Source organism: Petaurus breviceps, unplaced genomic scaffold (genome assembly GCF_028583685.1).
Source record: "Petaurus breviceps papuanus isolate PSGF00001 unplaced genomic scaffold, PetGlider_PUasm1.0 190, whole genome shotgun sequence".
Taxonomy (NCBI): domain Eukaryota; kingdom Metazoa; phylum Chordata; class Mammalia; order Diprotodontia; family Petauridae; genus Petaurus; species Petaurus breviceps.
The window spans coordinates 3385244-3406435 of NW_027185810.1; the positions used below are offsets into that span (position 1 = coordinate 3385244).

Below are 21192 nucleotides of genomic sequence, written 5' to 3' on the forward strand. Positions count from 1 at the left end.
ATCATCATCATCATCATCATCATCATCATCATCATCATCATCATCATTGTCTCCAAGATGTCTTCATTCTCAGCATTCTAGAGGAATCTGGATTGCTAAATTTTCTGTGTTCAAGGGATGCCCTTGAACCTTGAGCACCAATCTGTGAGGCCAAAATGTGGGTGCTTTTGAACTTTGCCCACCATAGGGGATCAAACTCCTTGGGAAAAATAGAATTCTGCGTATTTGTGCTACCCTACCCAATCCCAGTCAAGGCAGACAGCAGCAGACACTTTCTGGTTATTTCCTGGCCAGTTTGCTTAGGGGTCTTGCTGCTTCCATGGGGGCATATCTTTAAGGATGTGCTGCTCTCTGCTCTTGTTGCTTTCCGTGGTTTTCACAAGCATGGCTTATAAATATGAAGGCCCATTCTCATCCCAGTTGTTCTTTCAGTTGTGAGAGGCAAGAGTAAAGGAGATACATGTTCTGGGACACAGATCCCAAAGCACGATTATCCAGGTCACAAGGCATTTCAGTGGCAAAATTAGAATCATGATCCAGGGTCCCTACTCCCTCATACGTGGAGTGAGCCATGCAGATTTGGTGGACTGCCCTTAAGGCACCATTTAACATGGGATTCTTCCTTTGTCTCAATGAACCTGTTTTCTGAACTGTAAGGAAAGGGGGAATGATTCCATATAAGTTTTTTGAGGGAAAGGAGGAAAGATGTTATTTGATAGACCATCCTCTAGTGCTTTCAAAGAAGATAATATGCTTAGAAGGCTTTATACACCATCTTTTTAGACAGTGGTCAGTTTTTTTTGTCACATTAACACCACACACACACACACACACACACCACACTAACTCTCTCTTATGAGCTCTTCAGCAATCTTCTTTGATGTTTTAGATCTGAGACAAAATAAACTTGTGTTGGTTCAGTCCCTGTTGTGCCCATCTGTGAACCTTTATTATAACATTTATTATCTCAGGAGGTTCAAGTGGTGGGTCTTGATATTTTCTTTTAGCTAACATCTTACCAAAAGCCAAACCTTACATCACACCCTGTCCATCGAGGGGTTTGGGAGTGGTGAGGACCCAGAGTTTTTCTGAACTGTCTCATCCATCTTTGCTTGGAGTAGCTATTCTATAGTCTCACATGAAATAATGCATACAAAGTACTTTGAAAACTTTTAGGCACTATGTAAATGTCATTTCTTCTTATTTGACATGGAAGCTGATCTAAAAAAATGGTTTTTAATAATTCTTTTTTGAATGAACAGAAATCTCTTTTCTGGGGGTGGCTAGGTAGCACAGTGAGTAAGAGCGCTGGCCCCAGAGTCGGGAGGACCCAGGATTTGTTCCAGCCTCAGATACTTAACACCTATACAAAATAACTGGCTGTGTAACCTTGGGCAACTTACTTAACCCCAGTTGCTTTAAAAAAAAAAAATTCTCTTTTCTGTCTTCTGCCTCTCCCTGTCCTGAAAGGAAATAAAAAGAAAAGAAAAGAAATGGCTCCATTGTCAAGCATAACTAATTCCCATATTGGCCATGTCCTGTTTGTCTCAGATTACACCCTCAAATGGACGCTAATTTGAAAGGTTGAGAAGAAGGGCTCTTTGGCTTCCAGGAGGCTATGCTAGCCCCACACATTTTCCACAAGTTTGGCTTTTGTCAGAAAACAAGGTTCACCTGTTTTAGGTTATTAAACCTCTTTGGAATTGCTTCATAATCCAAGTCCAGTAGTAGCTTAAGAGGTGTAGGTTTGAAAGATGACCATTCACCTCTGGCAAATCATGTAGAATTCTACTGTAACTACATTTTTTTCAGAAATCACATAAAAGGAAACAGAAGAGATGACAGATGTCATTTTTTATTATTTGTCCCCCCCTGGTTTTTCATTGTCTTTCATTCAGTAGACATATATTAAGCATTTATTATGTACTAAGCATTGTGCTAATTACTAGAAATATTTAAAAAAAAAAGCAAAAGACAGCCCTTGCTCACAGTCTAATGAGGAAGACAACATGCAAACCACTGAAATAGGAAATAATCTAGAGGGGAGGCACTAGAATTTAGAGGAGTCACATAAGGCTTCCTGTACAAGATGGGCTTTTAGATGGGACTTGAAGGAAGCCAGGAACTGGAGAGGGTTCCAGGCATGGGAGACTACTTATTGTACCTTGTTTTCTTGGAAGCCTGGAGGCCCTGTGCACAGTGGAAAGGATGCTGGATTTGGAGTCTGAGGATCTTGGTTCTAGATCCACCACTGAATTTATCTATTCCCTGTGTGACCTTGGGCAAATCACAGAGCTTCTTTGGATCCTGTTTTTCTCAAGTGTAAAATTAGAGGGTTGAGCAACAAAATATGGAATAAGTACAGGCAGGGGAAGTGGAGGGGCTTGGACATAGAGGTTATTTACTTGGCTCTGTCCTACTTCTGTTGTTTAGTAGTGGCTGTCTGTCTGTCTCTCTCCCCTCCAGATCTCTTTCTTTCTCTGGCTCATTTTTTTTTTTTACTCTTCTGATCTCTTTCTGTCTCTGAATCTCTCTTTCTGGATATCTCTGCTTAATATCAAACTTCATAGCCAGAGTTGTGCTCGTGGGGATGGATTTACAGAATTGATTCAGGTTCCCCAAGCATCTGGGCTTTCACTCTGTATGTGATGCATACATAATGGTTATAGTGTTTGTGCAGGGTCTGTCTTGAAATATTGAAGAACACCTTAAAGATCTTACCAGCAAAGATAGCAGTGACCGGCATAAATGCCTTCGTGGGTTGTATGTTAGGCAGTCTCTCCCTTTGTGCCTCTTGCCCCTAAAGGGCAAGCATTAATGCTTGATGATCCAGAGCAGGATCCATGAACTTTTTTTTTAGAAATTTTGTTTTTTTTAAAAAATTATCTTGATAACTTACTCATTATAAGCAGTTCTTTTGTATTCCTGTGTATTTTTATGCATTTAAAGACATTCTTAGAGAAGGAAGCGGGGGGGGGGGGGGGGGAAGAGAGGCAGTCCATAGTCTTCTGTAATGGCCAGAGTGGGGAGGTTCATGTCATAAAAAAAAAGGCAACCCCTATTTTTAGGAAAGCACTAGAATTTAGAGGGATCCTAGTCTCCTAGTCCTGACACTGACTTTTTGTGATCCTGCATTCCCATTTCTTCTCAATTGCAGCATGAGAAAATAATTCTTATTGTGAGCATTTTGCCAACACAATGCTGATGGAAGCTCCTGATAACAACGACAATAATAAAAAAATGACATCTGTGTGGTGGTTTTAATGTTTGCAGAGCTCTTTAAATACCTTATCTCACACTGATTCCCTGGTCTAAATGAAGACCATTTTAGCTGTCAGCTGCTTACAGATGTAGGCCTTTAGGAGTTAAACCTTTGTAATCTGAATGAGGTCAACTGCTCTGTGTGTGTGTACACATTTACATGTGTGTGTACATATACTCAAACAGTGGTAGAGGAAGATTTGCCCACCACCATGGTAATGCTTCGTGGTAGATAATACTAGGGCTATAGAGGGTTCTATCAGGAGCCTACTTACTAAATTTCATCAAGTAGGATACTAAAATAGATTTCTGATAGCTAGGGGAAAAAAAATTAGTATATGGTGAGTTTTACGTGCTGTAGAGGCCCAGTAAATATAGACCTCAGCTTGCAGGAATATGAGATTTTTCCCGACCCTACTCCCCCTAGTTTGGAGGGACCTGTCTCACCCTCTGCTTTTTCTAGTAACTAACATTGTATTTTTGTTAGAGGCAAGTTAATACTGCTTGTCATAACAATAATGCTTTAATTGCCATCCGGTGTAGTATACACTTCCTCTCTTCAATGTTTTGGGTGTGCTAGGTTCTTCACAATGGCACTAATGATGTTTTCCCTTCTGTTGCCTAAAATAGCACCTCATTTCAAGTGCAGTAACAACTTCAACAAGGTAAAACAAATGAGCTTACACCTAGGGAAGGTTTGGAAAGAACAGATGTATCCCTGGGATTATAATGAGGACTTCTTGCCTGGATAAAAATTTGGGCACCTGCAATGAACCAGATTGTGAATAGATTTGATAGCTGTTTCTGCTTGGGCAGTGAGGTCACTCCGTTTTCATTCTAAGCTCTCCAGAAGTGACCAGGAAAAAAAGAGAATTTTATCTTCCCATTGGCAGCTGGAGCAGGTTGCAAAAGAAGTTGAAGTGGTCTCTTTCCAAAGTTGAAAAGTAGTTTTGTCTGGGGAAGGTTGCAGATAATGAAGAAGAGATTTTCCTATTTGCTTCAAATTTGCTAGTCAATATAAAGAATTTGGGTCTTCCTGCATTCCTTCCTCCCTTCCATCCAAAAGCGATTTTAATTTTTCTTGTGTGAAGGCAGCACAGTTGAGAGTCACATGTAGGAATATAGCATCAGAAAATAATCTCATTTGAAAATGAAGGGGTTATCGATTTTTATTTCAGTCTTGCACAAATGCTTTACTTAGCAAGTACATATCTTACATTTTGTATTTTCTCTGGTGAATGAAGGTGAAGGAGGCTGTTATAAAAACAAAGAGTTATTGATACTCTGCAGGTGCCAGGCTTTAGTTGAAGAGAATAAGGTTGAAACCTTATTTGAAACTAAAAGCCATTAGTTGAGAAAGGTTGATTTTGTTGTTGAATCTTTAACATCTTTCTAAAAGAAAAGAGCTCTTTGTGTTGCCAAGACCCCTACCACATTTTGTGGTGACTTTACATTCAGATTTTTTTGGAGAGGGACAGGAGGTGCAGAGTTCCAAGTTGGCAATAAAGGTGTAAAGCATCACTGGCCACCAAATGTTTCTCTTTAGCTTACCCAGTGGCTCTCTCTTTTGGCAGGAGTTGGGTGGAGAAATTCAGCTCAATGGTTCCCTCTAGTGGGGTTAGAAAGAACTACAAAATTCTCCTCTTCTAATGTAGGAATTATATAGCCCACCTGCCTCACAGAAATCTTGAGAGGATCAAAATATTTCCATTCACTTAGCCAGAAATTGCTTGTAGGCATAATTCATTGTTATACTTTTAAAGACTCAGAGTTATGAACATGTGTGTTTCTACAATCAAATGGAATTGATTGCATTGCTACACTGAGTATACCTAAAAATTGGAAGGGGCTGCAGGGAACATATACTTGAACATCACATTGCCATGTGGTGGGTGTTGTTTTTAAAATGAACATACAGTAATCAACGAAAAAAGGACAAAGGGAAGTTTCACGTCCTCTCGTACTCCCTCGTCTTATACTCTACCATAGGGAAAGGAAGGTATTGTTTTACTGTAAGACTGAAGTATTGGTAGCATTCCACAATCTCTTTAATGCAGCTTTTAGAAATCTCTTGGAATGATGTTAAAGTGAAGAAAATACTCTATCCCAATAGTATTTGGCTTAGTCTTGCATACAAGCGGTGAAATTTCGTTTCATGGTTAATGTGACTGCCTGCCATACCAGTGTGGTTGAGATGGTTGTAGCCAGAAAGTGTAGGTGATAACACAGGTGTTTGGGTGAGGGATGTCAGGGGAGGAGGTGATTAGAGGGTAGGACCTGCAGAGGACTCATATGCATTGGCTCTCTTAATTTGTGATTGGGGCTTGGGTTTGTGGGCATACAAGATTCTAGTAATCAAATCTGGGGGCTGAGAATTCTCCTTGGAAGACTTGGTGTACCAGAGCTTTTCATGGCTGTTCTTCTAGGAAGAACTTGGGACTGGGCTCTAGTGGATTTTATTACCCCTTTTTCTTCCTTTGGACTATGACAGAGCAGCCTTAATAGAAACTCTTTAATCTCCTTGAAGATGCATGAAGAAATGATTTTTCCCCTTGATCTTAAAGACACCTTATTTTTCATTAACTTGGTCTGTCTGTAGGTTTTGGTGGAGAGAGCAAGTTAAAAAAAAAAAAGTGTGCCAAACCCGGTCTTGCTCCAGAAATAAGCAGATTATCAACTGAGGTTATCTCAGTTGTTCACACCAAGGTTGGTTTTAATGAATTCTGAAGGGCTCTTGCCCTAGCCAGCTTCATGCTAATTCTCAGATGAATTAAAAATGCATTCTCTCTTATGTGCTCATTGTAAGTACTGCCTTGGATGTGGATCAGTGACACCAGATCCCCCTGTGATGAGCTGTTCGTGACCTGTGTACTTTCTTAAGCTAAAACTCAGTGTGTGTGGTTTTGTTTGAGATGCCAATGTGGGGGGAGGGGGGAGAGGAGAGACCATCAATAGCAGGGTAAGAAAATGCCTTCCTAAATTACTTTGTTTTCTTTGGTACCAATGACATGTTGAATCCTCAGAGACAAGTACAGGCAAAGGAATATGCATCTTTTTGTTAGGCAGCTAGGCAGGTCCCAATTTTTACCACCCAAATGGGTAGGTATTGCCTGGTTCCATTTTACCCCCTGCTTTTTAGGGGTGCTGGGTACAGTTTAGCTTGTTGGGGAGATTTCCTTTGTAGGTGTGATCTTGCTAGAGGTAGCACTGTATCTACTGGTAATCTCTGGGTGGTATGATGTTGGGATATAGGATTGGAGGAAAAAGGGAAAAACTAAACTAGCTGCTTTGGTCTAATCCTGGAGTAATACGATGCAAGTTCATCCCTCTTTCAAGTCAGCCAGGTGGCACAGAGGAGGGGGGAGGTGGGCAGGAGGCAGGAATCCATTTTGTCTTTAAGTTTGCTATGTTGGCATGTATGTACAAGTTTGTGGTGGACGGCTGTTCAAATATAGTTTTTATTCAATGAAAGTGGGGGGGGGAAGGGACACATTCACTAATATTTCTAATAGCAAGTATGTTTTTAGGACATGTACCAAATTGATAAAAGATATTTTAAAATGTTATTAAAATAGGGATGTCTGAGATAAGTTTTTGGTATGTCCAAATTATAGAAGATGACAGAAAGTGCAACATTTCTTCCCATTTCAAGTTGAAAATGATAGCAAATATCTTTTGCCATAAAGGAGTGTCCACTTTTTGATTCTACCAGCATTTCTCCTTCCCTTTTGCCACATCTGATTCCAACAGGTCCAGCGAACAGGATAGCATATGTTTTGGGGAACTAGAGTGTTAGTTAGCAATCATCTTGTGTAACTATTCAACTTTTAAAAATGGCTAATAGTGATGTAGTAGTTTAAGGTGTGCATTTCATTTGATCCTCTTACCAGCCACCCTAACAGATGAGGAAACCAAGGTTGAGAGAAGTTCAGCATTTTATCCAGAGCTCACCCAGCTGCTAAGCAGGATTCCTGACTTTTAAATCTTGTGTTCTAATCAATATGCTGTTAGCTGCCCAGAGGACTCTAGTGTTTTGCCCAAGTGTCATTTGCTAAAATATCTGGCACTAGAACCTAGATATCTAAATTCATAGTCCAGCCTTTTTTTCAGCAACCCTGTATCTTAACCTCCTATATGTCCTGTAGGGGCTGAGGTCCCTGCTTACTACAGGTAATGTGAGCCCCAGACACATATCTTCATCTTACACAGGCAAACTAGTGCTTCATTGGTCTGCTGTGGTATATTTTAATGTTCTGTCATAAGCTTAGAGGTATAGAGAGATTTAAAACATTTTTTTTTCTGGCACATATGATAAAAAGGATCTTGTTTCTACCAGTCATTAGAGGAATAGCTTTCTAAAGATAAGCACAGTATGGTAGTGTTTAGAGAGTACAGAAGACTTACTTCAGTGATGGATATTTAAAATAGATTCATAATGGAAGTTTCCCATTGTACTTTTTTTTGTAGTTCTCATTATTAGTGTTAAAGTTAGAATGATGCAATTTTTTTTAAAGCAATTGGGGTTAAGTAACTTGCTCAAGATTACATGGCCAGTTATTTCTGGGTGTGGTGCTAAGTATCAGAGCCCGGATTCTATCCCAGGTCATCCCAACTCTGGGGCCTGTGCTCTTACTCACTGTGCTGCCTGGCCACCCCCATGCAATTTAAAAAAAAAAATGTTTTTCAATTTCATAGATCAACAAGACTAGCCTTATTTTACAGATGAGAGAATACTGAAGCCCACCAGGATTTAGGAGCTGGGAGGGACCTTAAACTAGCTATTGAGTTCAACTCCCTCATTTTGCAGATGAGAAAATTGAGGCCAAAAGAGATTAAATGACTTGTCTGAGAACAGTTAATACATAATAGAGGTGGGATTGCAACCAACATCCAGTACTCCACCAAATTCAATGCTGTCCCCACTGCACCATACTCTTAGTGACTTGTCCAATCCCAGCCAGAACTAGACATTTGGCTTGGTTGATAGCAAGCTCATGGGGGTTATGGCCCTTAGTGCCTACTCAGGGTTTGATCAGCTCCTTCTCTGAAAATGGAGTCAGTGCTTCCTATTTGCCATGGCATCTCACCATCAACCTCGCTGTGGGACCCATATGTGAGCATCAGTGCTGGTTCCAGGGCCACTGATTTTCCTTTCTCCCTTCAGCAGGGAAAGGCAAGCCTAATATGGAAATCTAGCTAGGTTGGAAGAACAGGAACCATATGTGAAGCCTGGTCACCAAGAGGGATTCCAGTGTTTTCACTGTGCTAGAGAGAGATGTTGCATTGTTTTTTTTTTTCATCAAGGAACTATTTTGGAGTTCAAGATGAGCTCAGAAATAACATTTATATAGAGCTTCAGCATTTGCAAAGAAGTTTATAAGTATGATCTCTCTTAGAGATGAGAAAAGAGACAGGGAGAGAGAATAGGGAGACCCTGACCAACCCCTGCTCCCACCAAGCCTAGCAAGTGAATGAGAACCAGAGCTTAAGACTCAGGAGTGTTTCCTTTGTTTTTTTAAATCTGGGGTCTGTCTGTCTGTCTGTCTATCTGCATTGATATAGATATATAGCTATATATCAAAAGATGGATACCTCCATAGAAATTTCTATACCTATAGATATCTAGTGTATGGAGATCTATATTACATAGACACAGAAATCATTACAGATATAGATCTGTCACAATATTCACGTACATATCTAGAGATCAGTATAGTTCGGTATGTATCAGTTTTTGTATTCTTTTTGTAAAAAGGGCACGGAGGAGATGAGATGCCCTGGAAGGCGCAGTGGCAGTGGCTCCATGGCATGTCTGTGGGCCGCGGCTCTGCCCCTCTCCCCAGGGGGCCCCCGCGGGTGCGGGTGGAGGGGTGGACTCCTGAGCCAGCACCGAAGGTTCCTAATGCCGTGTTCTTTGTCCCTTGCCCCCTGTTCCCTCAGGTTTCTAAAGTAAATGGAATCACTCGAATGTCCTCTCTGGGTGCGAGTGCAGCCAGTGCCAAAAAGATGCGCGAAGTGAGACCTTCACCGTCCAAAACTGTGAAGTACACTGCAACGGTGACAAAGGGGACTGTCACATACACCAAAGCCAAGAGAGAACTGGTCAAAGAAACCAAACTCAATCACCACAAGCCCAGTTCGGCCGTCAACCACACAATCTCAGGGAAAATTGAAAGTAGCAATGCAAAAACCCGCAAACAGGTGCTATCCCTCGGAGGGGCGTCCCGGGCCGCGGCCCCCGGCGTCAAGGTCAATGGCAAGTTGAACCCAAAGTCATGCACTAATAAGGAGGTGGGCAGGCAGCTGCGGGAGGGGCTGCGCACCTCCAAGAGGCGGCTGGAGGAGGCGCCGCCGGCCGACAAGGCGCAACCACCCCCCAAGAAGATGAAGGGCCCCGCCGAGGCCCCCGGCAAGAAGGCGGCGGCCGCGGCCGACAAGAAGCCTCTGCTGAACGGACACGTCCGAAAGGACGTGCCAGACAAGAGTCTGGAGAGGAGCCGGCCCAAGCGGGCGGCGGCGGCAGCCGGGGCCGGCAGGAGCCCACCCGGGAAACAAGCACACGGCAGAGCGGAGGCCTCGGCCTCGGCCTCCTCCGCCTCAGCCGGGGAAAATCGTTCTACCTCGCACACGGAGTCCTTGCACAAGCCCCCCGACTCCGCGGGAAAGCACGAGAGGGGCGGCGGCAGCAGCGCGGGCAGGCCGGGCTGGGCCGGCACCCACGAGATCCCCACGCTGCGGCCCTCCGCCAAGGAGTTTCACGACCCGCTCATCTACATCGAGTCGGTCCGAGCTCAGGTAGAGAAGTATGGCATGTGCAGGGTGATCCCGCCCCCGGACTGGAGGCCTGAGTGCAAGCTCAACGACGAGATGCGCTTCGTGACCCAGATCCAGCACATCCACAAGCTGGGCCGGCGCTGGGGGCCCAACGTGCAGCGGCTGGCCTGCATCAAGAAGCACCTCAAATCTCAGGGCATAACCATGGACGAGCTCCCGCTCATAGGTAAGCCGCCCCGCTTTTGTGCATGCCCTCACCCAGAGCCCTCCCCTCCCCCAGGATGCCCGTCAGCGGCCTCTCTGGCCTCTTATTACCTCTCTATGGTTAGCGGGGAGGCGGGGCCACTCCTGGGGCTCCTCCCCTTCAGTGTGGATGTAGGGAGAACTGGGCTCTGTGACCATGGGAGAGGGTGTGTGTAATGCATGTAGACATAGACACAAAGAATTCTGTCATACTGTGATATATGATGATAGTGCTATAAAGTATGTGTTATAATATTATCCTATTATAATGTGATATATTCTATTTTGTTATGATCTATTGCAGTAGATTAGATTTTATTCTTGTATCATAGAATTTATTGTCACCATAGCATATGTTATATTTTGGTATATTTGTTTTGTTATATATTTATGAGATACATATATATATATATATAATATTAATATTAAAGTTTTGTACTATTCTATTCAGTGATGAATATTTTGATATATATTATGATCTATTATCTTATATTCCATCATTATTATATGATGTATTCTATTGTGATATATTTTGTTCCATTATATGTTATTCTATTGTGATATATGTTTTGTTATGATGATGACTGTTATGATATATAAAAGTATATGTTGTGATTATATTGTTATAATCATAATATAAACAAAATTACATTATTTTACATGATTGTATAATTGTATACATTATATAATATATAAATATACATTATCATGTATCATAACATGCATCAGTATGAAATCGTATATTGAAATACATATTTTGATAATTGTATTTCAGTATAATTGGTTTCCTTTGTAATCCTATGCATTTTATTGTTTGAATTTAACAACAGAATTCTGAGAAAAGTTTCACAAGTTTCACCAGGCTGCTAAAGAAAGGTTAACAACCCTTTGAATTAATGTGATGTAATAACTTGAACTTCTCCCCAGGTTAGCAGACTTGGGCTCTAGGTGGTATGAGGGAATCTTGAAGATTGTGGCCAGATGGAAGATTAATGATGCTGGGCCAGATGGCTTGTCTTCTTTCTCCTTTCTGACTGAGACTCCTAGCCTGAAGTACAGGGGAGAGACAAATATCCAAGGGCCCTTCAGAGACTCTAGCCACTTGTCTACTTTTGTCCCATGTCTGTCGTCCCATCCCTCTCTACCCCCCAAATGGTTTCAACTGACATGTTTGTTGCTTGATCTTGGTCTGTGAATGAACTTGTGTTCATTATTGGGCTACTAGATTGGAGAATTTCCTCCCAGACCAGGTGCAGTGCAGATAGGTCCAGCATAAGCCTGGGCCACTCAATACACATTAATCCTGGGTGATGCATTGTTGTTTTGTCCCTTCTCCCTGGAGACAGTCCTTTCTATAGACCGCCCAACCCTCATCCCCCTTTTTCTATTTTTTAAACTTCCCCTCACTGTCACTCTGGACCCTAGTCTGTCAGCAGTTGCATTTTTCATGTTCTTCAGGTTGAATTATCCTATTGGAGATGGGGACACTTTTCTGGGCAGTGGTAGTTTCACTTTGGGACCCCCAGCTATTGGCACTTCTCTCTCAGCTGGAGGGCTGCTACACAAGTTGTCACGTTGGCTCACATTTGGAAATCCAAATACTGACGATCACAAATGTTTCAATGACAAGCAGACATTTAACAATCATTAAGTGTCAAGAATAGGCAGTAAAATGTGGCTCATTGCAAAATGGAGGTTTCATTATTCCTCTCGGCAGGGGGCTGCCAGGGCTAATGCCTGAGTGAGAATCACTTAATTTGAAAGAATCCTTGGTTTATGGTCCGCTGTCAAGTATGACATGTGATAGGACCGTAACAAAGGGTTGAGAGAGCACACATGCATGGGATGTGTGCATATGTGGATGCATGCTGATGTAAGAATGAGAGCCCCTTAATCTCACAGAGTATTCACCTCCTGGCTCTATTGGCAAAGCAGACTTCACATATTAGCTCAAGCATCTTTGGGTGTGACATCAGCATTGGAGTGCTCAGGGGCCCAGTGATAACCAAGAGGTAGCAAGGTAAAGTTCTGCCCTAGGGATTTTCAGGGACTTTGTGTAATGGTGATGGTAGCCCCATAAATCTGTGTCATTAATGATGAAGAACCAAAGAGTTTGTTGTGGATAAAATCTTCTTTTTGTTTAACTTTACTCTTAACTTTGTGGCTTAGAGTGTTGGATGTGCAATCTGAAGACCTGTGTTCAAATCTCACCTCTATTACTATTTGTGCCACTTAACATCTTTGAGCCTCAGTTTCCACATCTATAAAATGAAGGGATTGGACTAAATTGCTTCTGAGGTCTCTCAAAGTTAAGATCCTATGATTAGGAACTGACCCTCCTACTCCTTCAAGGGAAGTTGTTTGTTTTTTATACCGTGTTTGAGTCCTGGGTTAGATATCTTAGTTGTTCAGGGTTCTGCCTAGAAGAGGAAGTATAGAGACATAATTAGATAGATCTGAGGCCAGACAGATCTTGTAGATTTTCACTTGTTTTCAATGCCCACTTGTATTTATGCTTGTGTGTGCATGTGTCCATGCATAAATTTATATAAGTGTTTTAACTTGTGTTCAAAATGAGTTTTCAGGCCAGACACTGTAGATAGCTTAAATTTAAATATATAAAATGTGAAGCTATTTACTTATTTTCAATACCCACTCCAAAATTCAGTAAAAATGTATATATGCTTGTGGGTGAGTGTGTCCATGCATAAATATAAATGCTGTAACTTGTGGTTCAGAATGGGAAGAAAATGGTAAAGCCTACAGACCATAATGTCTGAACTATGACTTTAGTCCAGTCTATTTTGAAGACTGAGCAGGCAGAGAAACTTCAGTCTTGCTTTGCCCCCTGTCTCCTTTACTTCTAAAATTTTGTTTGGTTACATTGAGAAAGCATTTGCGTTCCTGCCATGTATGATAGGCCCTGAACTATAGGGAAGAAGGGGGGTGGTGGGGAGGAGATTGATTGATTTTTTTTGTGTGCTTTTTTTGAAGGGGGAGGGCAGGGCAATCGGTGTTAATTATACTAATACTCCTGCCCAAGGTCACAGGAGTAGTAAGTGTTAAGTGTCTGAGGCCGGATTTGAACTCAGGCCCTCCTGACTCCAGGGCCATGCTCTATTCACTGCACCACCTAGCCACCCTTGATTGATTGATTGATTGATTGATTGATTTTGGAGAAATAGCACGGGTTTGGTTTCAGGGAGATGAGGTCCTAGTCTTGACACTGTGTCCCTTGTCATGTTTGTGGCTCAGAAAAAGTCACTTAAACTTTCTGGACCCCAGTATTCTCTTAGAAAATGAAGGAGTAGGGGCAACTAGGTGGCACAGTGAATAGAGCAGCGGCCCTGGAGTCAGGAGGACCTGAGTTCAAATCCGGCCTCAGACACTTAACATTTAACTAGCCGTGTGATTTTGGGCAAGTCATTTAACCACAATTGCCCCTCCAAAAGGCAGGAAAAAAAAGTGAAGGAGTTGGACCATCCCATCCATGATGTTCTGTGAATCTAAGTTCAGAAGTTTTCATCTCCTGAGCCCTCTAATCCAGGGTGTTTTTTTGACTCTCAGTGATTGGATGCAAATATCCTTAAATTTTGCACATTTGAAACCTCCCTTCTCTCTCTTCCGTTGTTGCCTGGTATTTTTTTTTTTTAAAACCAGATATTACATTAGAGCACCCAGAAGTCAGTCTCTTAGGGGGTGGGGGTGGCAAAGTATGTTGTTTTTCAAAGTGATGCATTTTTCTGGTTCCCATTCAGACAAGAGTAACCAAAAGGGTGAGACTGGACTTTAACTTGGACCATTCTGGTCCTTATCACTTGTATGGATTTAACATTGTTTACAGCTCGTGGTTGTGGAATCTTATGCTAGTTTAAGCTGAACTTATAAGGATGAATAAGAACTAAGCTACTCTATTGTTAGTCCTGAAAAGAACAGAAAAAAGTATTTGTGTACGCATTGAAATCGTGCATGTCCAAGTACTGACCTTTTAGCTTGGATTTATTATTATTTTCCTCTTCTTTCTCTCTCCACTTTAACTTCCCCATGCACATGTATGTTCAAACGCCCTTCCTCTCACCATTCCCTCTGCCCTTCTCTGGCTCCCTCTGTTTCTCTCCTTGACTCTCTCTTCCTCAAACCCCTACGTTTTATAGTAAATTCAACAATGTTTCCCTTGAAAGACCATCAGAATCATTCTTGTTCCTTTTTGACATAATACATAACCTGGAGAACTTCACCAACTCTAAAGCTAATGGAGTTAATTCCTGTAGTAGACTCGGGGTGTGTTGGATTGGATTCTGCCTGTTGGTGATGGAATTTCAAATCATTTAATAGAGGCTTTGTGCTTGTTTCCTTATCTGTATAATGGGAGTAACACATTCTTCTTTCTTTTTCCTACCTCACAGGGATGTTGTGAGGATTTTTTTTTTTAAAGATATAAGTCAACAAAACCTGAAATTTGGGGAAGAAATTTGTTGCCTAAAATCCCAGAGTGGGGTGGTGTCTGTGTTCACTGGTGACTTTTTACCTGATTGTTTCCTGTTTTTTCCTCCCTCCCCCATCCAAAACAACGTGCCCACTTTCCAGGAGGCTGTGAGCTGGACCTGGCCTGCTTTTTCCGGCTGATTAATGAGATGGGCGGCATGCAGCAAGTGACTGACCTCAAAAAATGGAACAAACTCGCAGATATGCTGCGTATCCCCAAAACTGCCCAGGACCGGCTGGCAAAGTTGCAGGAAGCCTACTGCCAGTACTTGCTGTCATACGACTCCCTTTCCCCTGAGGAGCACCGGAAACTGGAGAAGGAGGTTCTGCTGGAGAAAGAGATCTTGGAGAAACGGAAAGGCCCTCTGGAAGGCCACTCTGAGAATGCCTATCACAAATTCCACTCCTTGCCCCGGTTTGAGCCCAAAAACGGCCTCATCCATGGCGTGGTCCACAAGAATGGCTTCCGGAGCAAGCTGAAGGAGGTGGACCATGTCCAGCTCAAAACTGGGAGGCGGCGACTCTTTGCTCAGGAAAAGGAGGTTGTCAAAGAGAAGGAGGAGGAGGAGAAAGGGGTCCTCAATGATTTCCATAAGTGTATATATAAGGTAGGGGAACCTTTGTTCTTTCTTTACTCCCACCCCCCACCTTTCTCCCCCTTGTGTTTGGAATGCCATAAGGGCATTCCATCCCAAAATGTTAATGCCCTGGTGGGGGTAGCCATGGAGCCATCATCGGGTGCTTCCTCTGACTGCCCAAGATGTCTTCCACTTGCTTTAACATTTTGATTGTGTCTGCAGAGGGTGGGCAACAGTGATTGTTTTCTGAGTGGGTGATTAGCTGATATCAGATTCTATCCAGCAATTCCCATGGGAGGTGCCAGAGGTAAGGAGTGAATGCAGTGAAAACAACCCAGAGCAGGGAGCTAGGGTGGTATATTGGGGAAGGAGCACTGTATTGGGAACCAAGAGACCAGAATCATAGTCTTGAAAATTAACCTTCCTGCTTACTTTGAATTTGAGCCTGAAAGATTTGTCACTTCGACAAACAAAAGTCTTGCAATAGATCAATTTGGCATTCCTATTAACTAGCTAGTCTTGGGGAAATCATTTCCCCACTCTGTCCCTCAGTTTCCTTACCTGTTAAACAGGCAGGTTAGACTAAATGATCTCTTAAAAGTTCCATCTAGCTCTAGTACTTGGATGGAAAACTTTGACTATCCCCGTGGCGGGTCTTAATTTCTCCCTCCCCCAGCCCCCAGCTGGTGGATCAAGCTGCCTAGGAAAGATCTATTCTCAGCCAAAGATCCATGAGGAGGCTTCTACAGTTCTTCCCATAGTACACAACCCTAACTTCATAAAAATATTTTTTTTTCTTTCCCTTCCTATTTATATTCAACACAGTCTCCTGCCACCCAGCTCCTAGTTGCTCTGCCAGGTCCTTTTATAGAGAGAGAACAGGCCCCGATAAAGCTATCAAAACGTATCTCACCATTAACGTGCGAATGGAAGAAAACAGAAATTGAAACACGTACAATGTTTTCTCCATTTCTGCCAAATCTTGTTTAAGTGCAAGCCTTCCTGAGAACACTTACTTCTCCAAGAAGTAAGGCGTGTTCATCTGCAGAGCGGTGTTGACTCTCTCACCAACTCTGCTTGGCAGTCACCCCTCCTGCGCACAAATTGGCACCATGGCCAGGAGCGTAATTTTTGAGTCAGGCTCAGTGAGCTAGCAAAACTGCAGTGAGCCATGTGTCCCCAGCCCATAACAGGACCAGGCTGCCTCTTGCCTCTTTTCTCTGGGATGTGAGAAACAGGTGATGGAGGGTTGAATTCTCCTCCATTCATTGCTTCCATTAATATGAAACAAAATGCATCTCTCCAGCATCTTGGTAGAATTAAACATGTGAGATCCTTCTTTTCAGGTTTTGGCTCTTTTGATTTCCCATTAGGGAGTTTGATCTGTACTGACTGGGAGTAAAGCTTTACACAGGTGTCCCGTTTTGAGCCCTTCCACAGTGTGTGGAGCATTCTGACAGCAAAAATGTGATACTACTTGAGGTTCTCCCGCTAGAATCCATCTTATAGAAGAGATGTCTAAAATGTCATGGTCCTGACCCCCACACTGAGGTGTTTGCTAGTGGGATCTTCCCGTCATCTTAGCTAACTCCTTGTAAGACTCTTTGTTCCATTAAGCAAGCTTGAATATCTGCTTCCATATGCTCTCAGATTCCTTTTAAAAATCTAGCAAAAACATATGGGAGAGATGGTGCCTTCAGCTTCTTTGTTATGCTGGATGGTTTTTGGAATGGTGTGGGGAGCAGACGTCCACATTATGACGTGCTCCTTTCATATCTTTAACTGTTCTCTGCGTTGTGGCTATGTCATCAACTAGTCATTGTATAGTTAACACAATCATTGAGTCATAGACTGAAAGCTCAAAGGACAGCACCTCAAAGAAATCATTGATTCCAACTCCTTCCCATTTTACAGATGCAGAAAGTTTAAGGATTACAGTTATTAATTGCTTGAGATGAGATGTGAACCCGGAACTTTCATATACAAGGCAATGTGCTTGGCTTAGTTAAGTGGTTCTCAAAGTATATGGCTCAGGGACCTGTAGGATTTCCCAAGACCCTTTCAGGGGGCCATTCAAGGTCAAAACTCTTTTCATAATAATACTAAGAGGTTTTAATTTTGAATATGATACATATTGAAAGCTATAATCTTTATAAACAAAAGTTCTTTGAGGGGTCCTCACTGGTTTTTGAAGTTGTAGTAAAGGAATTCTGAAACCTAAAAGTTTGAGAACCAGTGGCTTAGGGCATACAAAAGCGAACACATTCCCTGCTCTCAAGGGGATTTTAATCTAATCAGAAGTGGGTGAGAGGAGACTTCTGTGAGATCTTCACCAAGAGGCATGAAGATAGAATTTGATAGAGTCAGAAAGGAGAGTGGAAGGATGTCTCCATTTAGCCTCTGGAGTGGGGGCAGTCAGAGAATGCTGTGTAGGTGACTTACCAGCTTAGCCTGCAAGGGAGGGAAGGGTCCGGACAGACCCAGGGGATGGCTGCACATATGCATGGTGGTGAGAGAAAAAGGGGCTGGAGGGGGTAGTGCCTACTTTGTGCCACACGCTGATGGTCTTTTTTGAAAGAAAGAAATATTCACTTTGTTCCAAGGCAGCTTCCTTATTTGGGCAGTAATCTCTACCATTGGAGCCATTTGATCAGGGCGGTTTTTGTTTTCATCCCATGTCCCTATGATTTAGTTTTGTCTTAAGTGACACCTTACGTCTCTACCCCTTATTCCCCTTAGTTCATTTACCAAGGCCAGGACAGCAGGCGCCCCATCTCCTTCTGCTCTTCCCCCTCAGTTCCCCGGGTTATGAAAAGGATGGTGATGTGTGAACTTTAAACTAACTTTAGTGACATTGATTGATAAAGGAGGCTTCTTCTGTTATCACAGTTTGAACACATTCTTCCCCCACCTGTTAATCCCCAAACCGAGAAATGATTTTTAAAGATCATGGATTAGAAGAGTGGGTGTACATCCTAGGGCAGCTAGGTGGCTTGGTGGATAGAGCTTCAAACCTGGAGTAAGGAAAACCCATCCTCCTGAGTTCAAGTCTGGTCTCAGACACTAGCTGTGTGACCCTGGGCAAGTCACTTAACCCTCTTTGCCTCAGTTTCTCATCTATAAAATGAGTTGGAGAAGGAAATGCAGAGCAGTCCAACATCTCTGCCAAGAAAACCCCAAGTGGAGTCATGAGGAGTCACAAAGAGTCAGTCCCAACTGAACAGCGACAAATGTATCCTCGAGTTGTCTGCTCTGCTAATTGAGGATTTTTGATATCAACCCTCTGGCCCCCTTTTTTTTTTTTCCATATTTAGTAAAAGATAATTCTAAGAGGATTAAAACAACCCCAACAAAACCATTTCTTTATAATAACTTTATATTCCCTTAAAAACTCATAGAACTTTGTCATGGAGGAATTCTGGGTTGAGAATGAAAGGTGCTTTTCAGCAGACAGTATAATACTTAAGTATGGCTCCATTTTTTTAATATTAACCTCATATTTTTTTGGAGTATTATTGTGTCTAGCCCTCTTCTGCAGCTCATTTTACAGATGAGGAAACTGAGGCAAAGAGAGTTAAGTGACTTACCCGGGGTCACACAGCTAGTAAGTGTCTGAGGCCAGATTTGAACGTAGCTCTTTCTGACTCTAGAGCCAGTGCTCAGTCTGTTGTGCCACCTAGATGCCCTTCCTGTGAGGGTCAGATGGCACTTGCGCTGAACTTTTGTTGTGGTTGTTATTTTTCAGTTGTATCCAACTCTGTGTGACCCCACTTAGGGTTTTCTTAGTAGAGATACTGGAAGAGCTTGCTATTTCCTCCTCTAGCTCACTTTATGGATGAGGAATCTGGGGCAAACGGCGTTCAGTGACTTGCCTAGGATTTGAACCCACGAAGATGTGTCTTTCTGATTCCAAGCACAGTGCTCTATCCACTTTGCCACCTAGCTGCCCTGCTAGACTATCCAGATGGAAGACTTGGTATCTTTTCCTTTTGCTGTAGTTAAGGCAACATTAGATCCCCCACCTCTTTTTAAGTCAATTTTGGCACTTCGAGCTGATCAATATTGACAGAAAGGTGTAAGGGGCATTTTATGAGGGGAAATAGAGTCCCATTTGATAGCTCATAATGTAGAGCTTGTGTGGGGGAGGTGGGCAGATGCTCTGATTACCTCTGAACATCCAAAGATGCTGATCCCAATTGGACCAAGATCAGTCAGTTAGCGGACAAGAGGGCAGAGGATGTGTTACTCTGAGAAAGCAGCGAGGTCTGCTCACATAAAGTGATGGTACTGAGCATTTTCCAGACGGAAACTGAAACAACCCATCACTTTTGAGATTTAACTGAGGCAAGGCAAAGAGTTGTCCTTTTCTCCACTTAGGAAACCAGTGGGTTTGACTCCTTCCACAGGCACTTGTGGAGAAGAGGGTTTGGCTTCTTTAGCGTTGGGTTTCACAAGTAGAGTTTTTAGCTCGTCTTGCCTTCCTCGGTTTGGACTCTCTGCACTAGGCAGGTAGCTGCTCTGTCCTTGCCGCCTTACATGCTGCTTGCCCTGGAGAGCCTCCAGGAGTCAGAGCTTTATGGTTGGAATGTTCTGGCACTTGGTACACACAACCTTAATTCTGGTTGTTTTTACCCACCCAAAGAAGTGGAAATGAAGCAGTATTGGGCTGCATGTCCCTGGAATGAGTTGGGCCATAAAGATGAGCATAAGCCCTTTGCAAATTAATTTATTTGTTCTGAATATACAGAAAATCAGAAATCATCTTTTATGTAAAAATAGTGAGCATGTGTACAGGTGTGCACAGGTATAAATACCTGATCTTTGGGGGGATCATTTTTGACCTATGTTTTCTAAGCAAAGATGCTTTTTAGAAACAGTTTTTTTTTTTTTAAGATGGTGATGTGTGTATACGTATATACATACACACACATATGCACATGTGTGTATGTGTATATATTACACACATGTATGCATATGTGTATATATATTACACACATGTGTGTGTGTGTATATATATATATATTTATCAAAGTATGTACTTTTAATATCTCTTGTTCCCAATTATTGACAGTAGATTTAATTTGCTTCTAAACTGGAGTCAGAAGCCTGGTGGCCTAAGGTTCATGAACCCCTCTGTACTGGGCAACAGAAGACTTCTCTGAGAATATTTTAGAGTACCTTACCACTTCGCTCACTTTCCTTGTTGGGGGATAAAAAAAAGTCAGAGAGGTCTGAGATGATCTAGAAACAAAGTGACAGGGTCACAGAAGCCACAGCTGGTGGCTGTTTTCTGGGATGGGGAAGCATTTGTTTGCTTTTTCTTAAGCTTCATATCTTTAAGCCTTTTCTTTTGTTTCTTTTTTCTCCCTCACCCAGGGAAGGTCAGTTTCTTTAACAACCTTTTATCGAACAGCAAGAAACATCATGAACATGTGTTTTGGTAAAGAACCTGCTGCAGCTGAAATAGAGGTAAGGTGAATGGCAACTCCATAGAGGTTTGTGGGGTGCTGATACTCTTGAGGGTAATGGAAAAAGCCACATCGTTCTCTGACTTTCTTTATAGTCTGGATAATCTTGAGAAGAATGCTTTTTCAGGCCCACCTTCGTGAGCAGGGTTCGTGTAAGCGAGCCTGGACATAAACAAGTTCTCATGTTCCCCCGATCTCAAATGGGTTCCAGATTGGGAGTCAAATGTGGTATATTGAAATTCAGAATACTGTTCAATTGGCTTCTGGTTTTAATCCATAGTTTGGGCATTTTAGGGTTAAATGCTGGACTGTATAGATAGGAAAGTAGAGACCACAGGCTGATGCAAGGAGCAGAATTGCTTCGCTCACATCTGGCTTTGGGG

General features: G+C 42.5%; 1 protein-coding gene across 1 annotated transcript in view; it reads left to right on the forward strand.

Moving 5' to 3' along the window:
- The window catches only part of JARID2 (jumonji and AT-rich interaction domain containing 2), a 334505-nt gene that overhangs the window by 277945 nt on the left and 35368 nt on the right, over window positions 1–21192 (forward strand). Inside the window, exons 7-9 of the mRNA XM_069092440.1 lie at window positions 9202–10261; window positions 14866–15371; window positions 20718–20810. Of these exons, the coding sequence (XP_068948541.1) occupies window positions 9202–10261; window positions 14866–15371; window positions 20718–20810 (1659 nt within the window). The remainder of the gene's footprint in view (window positions 1–9201; window positions 10262–14865; window positions 15372–20717; window positions 20811–21192) is intronic.